Source organism: Sebastes fasciatus, chromosome 7 (assembly GCF_043250625.1).
Source record: "Sebastes fasciatus isolate fSebFas1 chromosome 7, fSebFas1.pri, whole genome shotgun sequence".
NCBI classification, from domain to species: domain Eukaryota; kingdom Metazoa; phylum Chordata; class Actinopteri; order Perciformes; family Sebastidae; genus Sebastes; species Sebastes fasciatus.
In genome coordinates, this window is record NC_133801.1 from 29,101,833 (window position 1) to 29,114,856 (window position 13,024).

Below are 13,024 nucleotides of genomic sequence, written 5' to 3' on the forward strand. Positions count from 1 at the left end.
TTTTCTAGTTTCATATGATATCTGTACCTTCACTTTAGCTCTAAAACTGAACCTGCTAAGTCCATCGGGATCGCCCGAAAAAGTATGTATCCGAGTGGCTCATTTAGCCAGACACTGTAACTGTACCATCATGGACCATCTCTGACTGCCTCTCTCTCTTATATCATATTCAATTCTTAATCAATTTAATAATTGCAATCAACTCAATGCTAAATACCATTAAAATATAAACAAATTCTGCCTGATGGAACCAAACTCATAAAATGCCCAAAGCCAGAGAGAGCTAGCACTACAATACATTCTTGCATTATTGATGATTCCCAACTGGGTAAATTCCTGGTGCTAATTAAGTGCATTACCAACACAAAAACCCAAGTCAGACTTACATTTTCAATAATACATTTTATTCCATTAAAGATTCTTTTTTTCTAATTGTACACTGGAATGTTAAGATTCCCCTTCAGTAATTTAGTTAAAAATGCTCAATCTAGTCATTTTCAACCCCACATCCACACAACCATTGCTAAATTGAAATTTGGGGAGTACAAACGAAGAAAAGAAAAAAAAAGAAAAAAAAAAAGAAAGACAAATGTTATATCTTGAATAATGTTGATGTGCTATGAGAATGTAAGTAAAGGATGACTGGGTGGATGAACAGGGGTTGTTGTCAGCAGAGTTTACTGCGAGGGCTCCAGTAGTCTCTCTGCTTACCTTAGGATGTGAGGGGAGTGGGTCGGTCTCTGATCCCTGGTCTGTGTGTGTGTGTCTGTGTGTGTGTGTGTGTGTGTGTGTGTGTGTGTGGATTTCCACCATCACACCAGCACGCATCCACTCCGATCTCAGATCTAAAACGCTCTTGTGGGATGTTAGTTTAAGGGCTTGGATGTTGTTTCTGGGCCGCGTTCAAAGTACTTTTTTTACTCTGTGATATCTGAGGGCTGATCGCTGGATTTAAATGGACCAGAGTGAATCACGGCTTCCTGACAAAGTGAGGAGTGGTTGCAATGGTGTTACAAAAAAGATCATGAGAAAGAGTTCCACAGATGCAACGGTCAAATGTATTTTACTCGGTGACTTTGCCCCTGCAGCTGAAAAAAAACCCTTACAAAGTCCGGCTCTTCACGGTCAAAATTTCAATATCCAGATTAGTGGTAAACAATGACAAATTATACAGCGAACGGTAAAAAAATAGCAGTTAAAATTAAAGGGACGCTGATAACCGCAGACAGTACAGACAATATACTGAGCACAGAGCCATATTTTTTTGCTTTTCAGCAAAGTGTTACCTCTACAAAAACTCAAGTGTCCTCACGAGAAAGAGAAAAGAAAAAAATCATCTGAAGTGAGATACCAAATCACAATAGTTTAACGATTAAAGAGTGACAGGCTTATAATGATTGAGACTGTTACAACTCTGCAGTTATTATGGATAAGAAAAATCTGAAAAGAAAGAAAGCAAGAACCCCGTTATCAATGAACCATTGCAATGTGACTGGAGAAGAAAGGGTGTGGAGGATGCTAGACTACCAGCGCTCGCTCTAGTGGGAGGCTGATATGGTGGCCTCAGGTCCGCTCCTCGCAGGGTTTTACCGCTGGTCTCTCCTGCACCCCCCCCGCAGTCATCCTCTACTTAGCCTGAAGTCCTCTTTACAGTTCTGCTTGGCGAACACAACAGCATCAGTGTAGTTTTCTTTTTTCGTTTTCAATTAACTCTATATATAGATGATCCTCTCTCATACAAACATATAAATACACCACCGCTGCTCTGCTCCACCACAGGAAGAGGCTTTGCCAGAGGGCTGACGTAGTCCCGTCGATGTACACAGTCTCTGAAATAGTATACAGGGTGGGCAGGCAAGAAATCTTCAATCTTTCTCTGTAGCATAGATTTGGACTTTTTTTTGTTGGTGATTTTTTTTTGTTGATTTTGTTGTTTTTCTTTGAATATTTTTTACAGGATTTCGTATTTGTCGACAAGGAAGGAGGTTTCTGAGGAGAATCTAACAGAGCTGTCGCCATCGACGTAAGTCGCTTTGGTAACCTGGGGGGGAAAAAAGAAAAAAAGGAAAATGAACAGCGTGTAAGTAGTTTGTCATAAAGAACATTACTGAGCATTATCATGTGACAGTTCAACTGTTTTACTTTGTTTTGTATCCATGACATTTCTTTAACCTGAACAATACTGGGTTTATGAGGCCAATACTGTTATCAATATAAGGGAGATTCATTTTACAATGTAAAAATGAAGTGCTCTCTGGTGGACAAACTATGCAACATATTCAGTTTTTAAATTACCTCAAACCTAGTTTGATATTTATGTACTGCAATTCCTTGGTATTTATCGATCAATATATATACTGATAATGATATATCAAACTAATATCTGCCGATATAGCGGGCTGGAAAGCCAAAGTATGGAAACACTTTGGGTTTCACACATTGCAGAAACAGCAGAGCTAGACATCACGGCTAAAGCTGCATGCTAACTCTGTCATGGACAGGAAACATCATCGTATCGCGGTAACGTGCGGTGGAGCCGGCCGTCGCTCTCGTCTCCGTGGTCAAATGGGCCGACGCTACAACTGTAGAGCACCCATATACTGACATTTATGTTAAATGCATTCAAACGGCCCCGATGGAGCTGACCATGGATGTATAAAGAAAACGGAGCTGACGGGAGAGCTAGCGACGGACTTGGCGAAGTTAGCGGAAGTCGACACGTGTGACTACGTCCGGCTTTCAAAATAAGGTGTTAACAAAGGGAACTGTATATACAAAATACATATATGGAAATAAGCTTTATTAGATTATATTTACCAGAAGTATGAAACATTATAAAACAAGGAACCCACCTGGATGTCGCAGTAGTTGCGCTTGGACACAAAGGACACGTTGATAGGGAAGAAGTCATTGGGCTGTCCGACGATGCTGAACTCCAGGCTGCCGGTCTTGTTGTTGGCATCGATGACGGGTAAGCACCACTCCAGAATGTTTCGCCTGCTGTCATGTTTGTACTCTCCGTCCAGATCGCCGATCAGAGGAGCTCCCACACCAGACCTGCAGAGGAACGGGAAAACACAAAGATCTCAACACGTACATATAAACTAGGGCTGTCAAAGTTAACAAGATAATAACAACGCCTTAACACAATTTGTTTTAACGGAACTTATTTCTTTAGAGATCGTTGAACTCAGGTCCGAGGACAGTGTGTATCAACTACTACAACAAACTGTCACTATTAAAGCGGCAGAAGGCAGAATATTTTTGGCATCATTGGGCAAAAATCCCATAATCTTTCAGCATATTGTAATTCAAGTGTTCTGAGAGACAACTAGACTTCTGCACCTCATGGCTCTGTTTTCAGGCTTTAGGAAATCTAGCCCGTGACGGGAGACTTTGACCAATCACAGGTCACTTCAGAGAGAGAGAGCGTTCCTATTGGATGTTCATTCAACGGAGGCAGCTGTCAATCACTCGCGAACTCCGGTCAAACTAGGCAGCGCTGATCAAATATGAATCAATATTCGGTTACTGTAATGCCTAATTTACGAGTGATTGACAGCTGCTCAGAGACGGCAAGCCTCTAGCTTGGCTCTGATTGGTTCTCCTCCGTTCTGTGAAATCTTACAGATGCCATTAGGAGCACCGGAGGACACAGAGGCGCATAATTTTTTTCAGATTACCTGTCTCATGCACTACTGTCAGGATATAGCGACCGTTTTATAAAAATAACTTTTTTTTTTTTTTTCAAATCAGTTGCTCCAACCTCCCTACTGCTGCTTTAATGCATCAATAACCCACACCATTAACTCATTCAGAGCTTCTACATTTGTTCAGTAGATGTACTCACGGTACAGGGATGCTGATGACCACGTCGTTGAGCTCGAGGCTATCCTCCTGCAGCTCATATTCGATGTTGACATCACAGCCAGTACCACTCTCTGAAGGCCAGCAGTTTACTGTGGAAGGAACAACACAGTTATATTGTCACATCATCAATCGCATTAGTGTCTTCACGGTACAAAGACTGTCAAATGTGTATACCACAAAGGCTGAAATAAACATCAAACTGCCTTTACTCCACCAGTCCCCAGATAAAGCACATGGATTGGCACTTACTGGTTAGAGGTATGAGGGCCTCGTCTGTGGTCTGTAGTCTCCACTTCAGCACACCAACATCATTGTTGAGAGGGAAGGACTTCTCTGGGTTCTTCAGGCCAATCACTGACTCGGCTGTGAACAACTTCTTGTCCACATTGGGATGTGTCTGAGAAGAGACAAAAATACAATTATCAATACTACTGTCATTATTCACTTGTTAAACTGAGAGAAGTTGTGTGTGGATTAACGTACACATTACAGTTTGGGTCATTTAAACTTCTGAAAATGGAAGGGCAACAGTTTCATTTTTAGTAACGGGTGTTTTATTTTACTTTTTTTCCCTCTCAGTTGCATGTATGTGTGAAAAGTATGAAAGGTGATTGTATCACACTGTATCATCCTCTAACAAAAAACAAATGTACATAATAAAACCATAAGCTATACTGTCGTGTGGTATATCATTGTCTCCAGGGAATGCTTATAATACGAGGTCGACCTACTTGCAGCTGCAGTCCTTTGTTGTCATTGTTGTTGATAATGAGGCGGATGCGTCCGCTCTTGTCGTCTGAGACCCGGAGCGTGACCATGCCCAGCACCTCCATGTTCTGTAGGCCGCCGTCGCGACCGCAAGTCAGCGAGATCTTCTCCTCCACGCGCAGGTGTACACTGGAGACGAAAAACACATCCAAACAGGCTTTAAGTAATGAATCAATTACACAGATGACAAGTCAAATCAGGTCATACTACAAAATGTATCGAAGTGTGAAGTAAAGTAAGCCTTTCTATTAAAGAAAAATAAAACTTGACTCAAAGCAAAAGTTAATGATTATGGAGGCGAGCAGTGAATTACTACTACTAGGAGAGGCTTTTGCAGACAGACTTCCAAAATGTTGTCGGCGAACACTGAATGGCCACATCCTGATTTTAATACAAGACAAATATCTTCTCCATGTTCTGTCAAACCACTATAATAATAATAATAATAATAATAATAATTCTAATCATACAGGAAACATGAATACTTGTCAAATCATTGAATCGAAAACGCAAGTATGACTAAAAGCAGCTACTGTTGCATTCAGGTCCATATCCTTTTCAGTTTGGGGCAGGAAGTTTAATAAATTATTGAAAATCAATTTAAAAGGAAAAAAGAAAATCACAGAATGGCCTAAGAAGTCATAAAAACAAAGATTATGTTGGATGGAAGTGTACACCATTTCATTTGAGCTCAACTGCATTTACTGAACTTTGTTCATCTTATCATGTTACACCCACTTTATATTTATGCCATGATAAGGGCTGGACCTGAATCAGAATTTTCAAGTCGACTCTGAGTTGTTGCTTTTATAAATACTCAACATTATTACTGATATTTTCACTTTTAATTATGAGAAATATATTATTCACTCCGTACAGTTACAGTGCAGGCGAGTGCACCTGCTACATGTCAAGTCCCATATTTTACCTGTCAAATGCATTTGTTCATCATCTTTCCACACATTCACAACAATTTAAATATGTGGCTCCTGGTCATAATTCATAAACTACAGTATGACCAGGAACTTACTTACAATGCTTATAAAAATTTGAGTAATCAATGCTTAGTGGTGCGGCCCTAATCATAAATATGGGTTTTGACTTATAGAGCACCTATATTTAAAGCTTTGTGATGCGTCTGTACAGGCTTATTCATACCTTCGGCGTCCGCTTTAGTCCGCGTGACGTAAATATCGTCATCCGCTCACGTCCACAAGGACCCCAAGTGGACATCCGCGCATAAAAATAAAAACCACGCGGACTGTACGCATAGCAAGCGCGCCGACTGCACATGCTGTAGTTGTTCCACACTCCAAATCCAGTTGGTGACGTATACTTGCAACTCTATCTGGTTTGCCAAGAGGAAGAGGAAGCAGGAGGAGATAGCAAAATGGATGCTTGCTTTGAAGTAAGGTTGTATGAGTAGATCCGCCGTTACCCACATTTATATAATTCGTCTTTGAAGGAATACAAAGACGGTGTTGAACTCCACCAACTGGAATGAAATGTAGGAACGCCAGGCCGACGCAGACCCATTGCAAGGACCCTACAGTAGTATGAATGGAACCGCGTGCACGTCTGGAACATGTCTGCAGCTGGACGCGGACGCAGAAAGTATGTCTGAGGCTTACCTCTCAACGTTGACTGGTGGTGGTAGAGCTTTAGATACATCTGAGCCCCTCTTTCCTGTGCTGGGCATGATGGTTTCACCCTCGGACTTCAGCTTGTCAACAAAGTTGTCCACCTCTTTCCCTTTAGCACCCAGTTTCAGAGCCTTACTGGGTCCACTTGGTCTGGAAAGAAAAAAAGAAAAACACCATCTTTGAACAGCGGTCTTCAACCATTACAAAGAGCATCAACTTCTAAACACTCCCAATCAAAACTACAGTAACTGGCCACATTGTCCCTGTGCACCACAGTGCAACCCAAATAGCAAAAAGAGATGTTCAAATCCAAAAGGATTTCACACATGTATTTCTTGGAGTCGTACCTGACTGTAGCTGGTGTGATCTTGGGCTTCTCAGGCTCGACGATGGTGTCTGTGATGATGGACCCTGAGGAGATGCTGGTCATGCCAGCGCTGCCAAAGCCGCCGAAAGCTGGTACCTTCTTTCCAGAGCGCTCGGCGTCCCTCCTAGCCTGCTGCAGCTCCTTGGCCTTCCTCCTCATCTCTGCCTTGGCCTCTCTTTCCTGGGTCTGTGGATTAACAAAACAACAACATTTAAAGTTGATCTACATGATATGATAGTAAATACATAATTTGCACTGGTTTCTCTAAGTGCTGCAAACTAGTGCAGTGTTGGGAAATTATTATAAATACACCGAGATAAAAATAGTAGCCTCATCTACCATGTGATACAATGCACACTTTGTATAAGATGTAACAGAGTACATGCTGCAATGGCCTGATTTCCCCATAGGGACCAATAAAATGTATTTTATCCAATAAACCAGACAAACACAACCGTGTGATCTCACCTCTCTGACAGCACGGAAAACCTTCTCCTCGTGGGAGTCCATCTCTGTGAAGGTGCGGATCTGAGCCAGGTTGACGTTCTCTCTGTAGCCCAGCGCCACAATCTCATCGAAGGCAAAGATCAGGTCAAAACAGTGCTCCGATATTTCGCTCTCCTCCAGGACACGACAGTATTCTGGGATCTGGAACGGTAGGGAAGAAAAGGGAATATCAGTCAACTGAACTAGAGCGAGCATTTTAACATTTGGCACATTAATGCAGTGAGTAAGAGATGTGAACGTTGAGGAAAGGTGACAGAAAAATTTGTTCTACATGACAATCTAGGCTAAAAGCTTCACTGCAGACAACTCCACTGATCGTGATGTGTCTGGTCCTGAATAAAAACACTACTGAACACTGCGAGGTTGTTTAAACATTGCCTGTTTTTGCTGAACGTTATCAACACTGCTTGTTTTCTCATCATTTTTGTGGCATAAATACGCCTTTCAACAGTTCCTGACAAGCCATTTAAAGTTTGCTATTCAACACTTCAAAGGATCACCAGTTGCTGTACAGTATTAATAGCAGAGCTTGACGTCCTAAGCCCTGTGTATTAATAAAGATGTCACGCTCTGAGCAATTGTAATGAACATCATTTTATCAAGCAGTCATCACATACATTTACATAACGTTATTTATTCTTTCTTCTAATAATGAAATGTTTTGTCCATTTTGGATTGTAATTTGAGTCCTGTGAGAACGTGAATCATGAAAATCAACCCTGACCCCATTTCCCACTGTAGTATGTGATAGTAAAGTTGACCACTAGGGGGGTCATGATTTGCATTCTAAAGTGGAAATCATTTGAAATTAGCTTCCGGTCGCGACCATCAAAATCAAAAGCAGGATCATTCTTTATTTTCTCCGCCACCGCCTACTTGCGTGAGGTGAAGGAAAATTATAGCTGGACTCAAGAAATGTAACAGCCATCTGACTCATGGTTAAAACTATAAACCAGCACAAAAATCACAATTACCAACATAAGCCACCGTGTTCTGAACAGACACGTTACAATACAAACATTAACAAAAAGTAACATTTGCATTTTGGAACAAAAAACATCAAACTTAAACTACTCAGTCCAGCACTCGGGACTAGGCAGGCATGATGGGAGATGTTGGCCGTTCCTGTTGCTATAATACTCAGGGCATTTCCTGCATTTGCCTATGTCATTTTACACTGAATGAAATTGGCCTGGCAGCTAGTGGACTTAAGTTAGTTAGTTAGTTATTTTTCCTTACTCATAGCGCTTCTGCTCTTACTTGGTTTAACACTAAGTCACTGCATCTCCCGACAGAACAACACCACGGTTGAATTTCAGCCTACATGCAAGTTTTTTCAGCTCAATATTGTTGTTTCAGAGCAGCTGATATTGGTAGCGAGAGCAACAAGCTGGCTGACTGCTGAGTGCTGTCTCTCAGCTCTGCACACACAAGCTCCGCCCTCGGTGAACACCCATAGGTGACACCCATAGGTGACACACAGCGATCAGAGAGAGAGAGAGAGAGAGAGAGAGAGAGAGAGAGAGAGAGAGAGAGAGAGAGAGAGAGAGAGAGAGAGAGAGAGAGAGAAGAGGGGGAAAAAGAGAGAAGAGAAACAAGCGCGACAGTAAATAACAAAACCGTATTTCTGTAGATTACAGCACACTTGTAATGCACTGCAGAGGATTTAGGTTTGGTTTTGGAATATTTATGTACTGATGTGGGTCACAGATACTGATATTGAAAAGACGCAGCTTTTTATATTGTAGACTGTTGTAGTCTAATTTTTGAAACACTTTCTAAATAAAAAGGGAGTTCAGTTCTCTTTTTAAAGAAGAAAATGATCGGTTGATATTTATGAATCAACAATGGCATGTTTAAATCGAAAATCAAATCAAATCGTGACCTTAAAACCGAAAGTCAAATCGAATTGTGGACCACTCAAAACACCCAAATACATATTGCATGCAATTCAGATTTTCTGCCTGTCTATAGCTAATATACAAAAGGGAAATCAAATAAATTACAATAGTGTGAAAAAGTCAAAGGGGTGTCAGATTACTTGAACAACAATGAAATTTTTTCAGAAAACAAAGGGAACAAAGCAGTGCAGCTTGGTTTTGTTACATGATGGGAATAAATTCAGTTTGCCAACAGATTTACTTTTAAATGAGCTAAATACTAAATCCTTTATAGGATGTGGCCAAACGGTTGTCTCTGATATTACTAGAGATATAACAATTAGTTAGCATTTCTCATCCAATATTCTGTTAACTCCCCAAATTATGATAATAAATAAAAAAAATCTCCTAATTGAACACATCACTTTCACTTAAATTATTGAACATGGCTTTACCTCCAACTTGTACATATTTTGTTTTTTCTTTCTTTCTTTTTCTTGTGTTAGTTGTATCTTGTATGTGCTCGTCAAGCTCTACATGACAGCTATAATTGAAATTAAGGTCAGTAAAAAAATAAAAAATTGCTCATAAATGGTTGAACCTGTAAATTTGTACTGGACTATTAAAGAAGCAGACCATAATCCTCTCTGCTCGCTTCAAATATACTGTTGGATATCCCCAATCCTACTCTAACATAGACCTGTCATTAATACCCACTGAGATGCTGAAGACTGCTATATTACATGTTAGAATAAGTCAAATGGGAGAACACACACCTGGTGACAGGTGCTGACAGGTTTGAGTGACTGGATGTGGAAAAAGTAAACATCCATTACATTTATTTATAAGTAACTAGTATTGACCTACAGCTACAGAAGGGAAATCATTAAAGCAATTGCCATTTCTTCACACTGCCATGTGACATGTTAACTTTAACCACACTGATGATGGATATAATCTAATTTCTAGGCACAGACAGACAGAAAGTCAGCTCCGTGTTTCCTTACCACACGGGAGAAGAGTCTGAGTGTCTCCAAGTCCTCCAGGATGTTGCTGTTCTTGGTGGTGATGAGGACCATGTAGAGTTTCTCCAGTGGCTGGTACACGTAGCGAACACTGTCTGTTTCCACAAAGGTGTGCTGCTTGCCCGTGTTCATCAGTTTAGGGAATGCAGCCAGAAGACCCTCAATACGTGTCCGGGTCATTTCCACAAACTGCCGCGATACAATGGCCTTGCCGGCCTTGGTGCACACCGCCGCTGCCAACAGCACCTGCGGGTGAAGAGAAAACATAACCAATGTAGAGCTTCAGTATTATACCACATTATACATGCAAAATCTGTTTGGGCATGCTAATGTTACCAAATGGCAAAAGTATGTTATGGGGCTAAAGGAACTTAATGTGCAAATCAGGTTGACAGTTCCTCTTTTAACTTCAAACCAGAATTAACACTAATGTTTGCATCTTTTTGGTCTAGCCAAGTTAAACATCAGTTAATTTAATACCGTCCCAAGACAGCTAGCAGAACAACTTGTATTATTGGTTTGCACAGCTCAAGGCTAACTACTATATTGAGTCTTGGTGGAAGAAGAAGACTGTAGGAGTAGCTGCCTGGCAACTAGCTAAATAACTAAAATAGTTGCTGCTACAGAGGTGACATGTATGCCAAATTTGACAATGGTGAGAAGCGATTCAGATGATGTTAGGTCATGTTTATGTGTATATCTGCCGAGAAACCAAAACTAACTTTGAATCACCACATTTTTGAATGGTGTTTGGTGAGGCTCATCACATTAGAGACAGCGGCAGTGTGGACAGGTACCATATGTTTACAGTACATTTACTTACAGAAATGTGTATGTTTAGATTAATATAAGTAAGCCTAATATGAGTATTCCACTCTGGTAAATGAATGAAGGAGCTGTATTCATTCCACGTTGACAATGGCTTAAGTTAGAAATGAAAGACACTGACTGAGATGGATCTGGACTTGATATGGACAAGCAATAACTGAATGTTGACTATGGAAGTCACATTCACAAAAATACAGGGCGATTTGCAAATACGCATAACTTGTGACTTTACACAACACAAATACAAAAATACATGTTTGTGGATATTGAAATATTTGCAGATCATGGTAAATATTTGTGAATTGTCTTCTGTGGATTACAACTAATAAAGTCCAATAAAAACTTCCATAGTTGACAGTCCTGAACACATGTTGTCACAGTCGGCTCACCATAATGATAACACAAATATGGGTAAGATTAGTTAAAGAACAGTATCCGGTATTGCCTGGCTGAGGACATATAATATAATTACAGATAATAATGCATACAGTGCACTTTCATAGACTAAGCTACTGGAGTTACCCTGCACTATACTCATTTATAACAGTCTCTTCTGCACTATATTCACTTTTTTTTAATAGTCCTGTATCACAGCTGTTACCCTGCACTATATTCAGTTTTAACAGTTTTCTTCATCTCCTTGTATTTTTATATCTGGTATATATTTTTTGTCCTTTGCACTACTAACTTTTTTACTTACATGTTTTGCACTATGGAACTGTGATGCTGGAAACCTGAATTTCCCTCAGGATCAATAAAGTTACTATCTATCTAGCTATCTATCTATACATTTGTGGAATTGTTTTCTGTTGGTTACAACTAATAAAGTCCAATAAAAACTTCCATAGTCAACATTCACTTATTGCTTGTCCATATCAAGTCCAGATCCATCTCAGTCGGTGTCTTTCATTTCTAACTTAAGCCATTGTCAACGTGGAATGAATACAGCTCCTTCATTCATTTACCAGAGTGAAATAAACAGTGTACTCATATTAAGCTTACGTATATTAAGCTAAACTTACACATGTCTGTAGGTGAATGTATTGAAAACGTATGGTACCTGTCCACACTGCTGTTGTCTCTAATGTGATGCCTCACCAAGCTCCATTCAAAAATGTGGTGATTCAAAGTTAGTTTTGGTTTCTCGGCAGATATACACACACATCTTAAACATGACCTGACATCATCTGAATCGCTTCTCACCATTGTCAAATTCGGCATCGATCATGGTACACATTTGTGGAAGGTCTTCTGTGATTTACAACTAATAAAGTCCAATTAAAAACGTCAATAGTTGACAGTCCTGAACACATGTTGTCACACATGCCACCATAATGATAACACAAATATGGTTAAGATTAGTTAAAGGATGGTATTTTGCACTACTATCTTTTTACTGACATGCTGTGCACTATGGAACTGTGATGCTGGAAACTTGAATTTCCCTCTGGATCAATAAAGTTACTATCTATCTATCTATCTATCCATCTATCCATCTATCTATATCTGTTAAAGGTGTTGCCTGTCTGAGGACACATAATGACAGCAGGTGAGGTTAGCTCTGATCGGCTAGTGACAGCAGCAGCTCGCGCTAGCATGTCCAGCTAGTTAACGTCAGCAATGTCCTCTCACTCAGAGCCGCCTACTCAACCTGAAATATGACTCTCTGTCGTTAAACCACGACTCATTTACTTCATTTAACCAACTCAATATAGTGTTAGCGCTGTCAGCTCAGTGGAAAACACCGTTTGGTCCTCCTGTGATGTCGCTGTTGGAGAACATAGCTAGCTGCTAGCTCTGGTTCTCAGTGTTGTGATGCCTGCTAGGCCCGATCATAGAAACCAGGCACATATCTCCATTCTCCACCGCCACTCACCATTTTTGGTCTCTCTCTATGATAGACGATGTCCCGTCTCTCTGTGTTTCTCTGCGTGGTGGTGTCTAGTCCTCTCTGGAGCAGCGAGGTGCGGATGTTACAGCTGACTTCAGGTTGTGTGATTGTTAGCCAGCTAGCGTCAATATGGCAGCAGAGCAGAGCCACGTCTCCACCGGAAGAGCCGCGGTAGCTCCGCCCACACCAAGGACTATGGAAAGGAGGCTAGGACACGCGTCATGAGCACGCGTCATGAACACGTC

The 13,024-nt window shown here is 40.7% G+C and overlaps 1 protein-coding gene across 1 annotated transcript; it reads right to left on the reverse strand.

The window, feature by feature from the left end:
* Nucleotides 1-382: 382 nt before the first annotated feature.
* Nucleotides 383-12,968, reverse strand: arcn1b (archain 1b). The gene is made up of 10 exons (XM_074640144.1): nt 12,765-12,968; nt 10,043-10,306; nt 7,117-7,296; nt 6,629-6,834; nt 6,270-6,431; nt 4,602-4,767; nt 4,120-4,267; nt 3,851-3,959; nt 2,853-3,057; nt 383-2,041 (listed from the first exon to the last, which is right to left on the reverse strand). The coding sequence occupies exons 1-10, from the start codon at nt 12,765-12,767 to the stop codon at nt 1,952-1,954; spliced, it is 1,533 nt and encodes a 510-aa protein (XP_074496245.1). The 5' UTR covers nt 12,768-12,968; the 3' UTR covers nt 383-1,951.
* Nucleotides 12,969-13,024: the final 56 nt, after the last annotated feature.

Coding starts and splice junctions, on each gene's coding strand:
- arcn1b (XM_074640144.1), bottom strand. Junction 6,432..6,628: donor ATCACACCAGCTACAGTCAG/GTACGACTCCAA, acceptor TTTTCTTTCCAG/ACCAAGTGGACCCAGTAAGG. Junction 3,960..4,119: donor GGCCCTCATACCTCTAACCA/GTAAGTGCCAAT, acceptor TTCCTTCCACAG/TAAACTGCTGGCCTTCAGAG.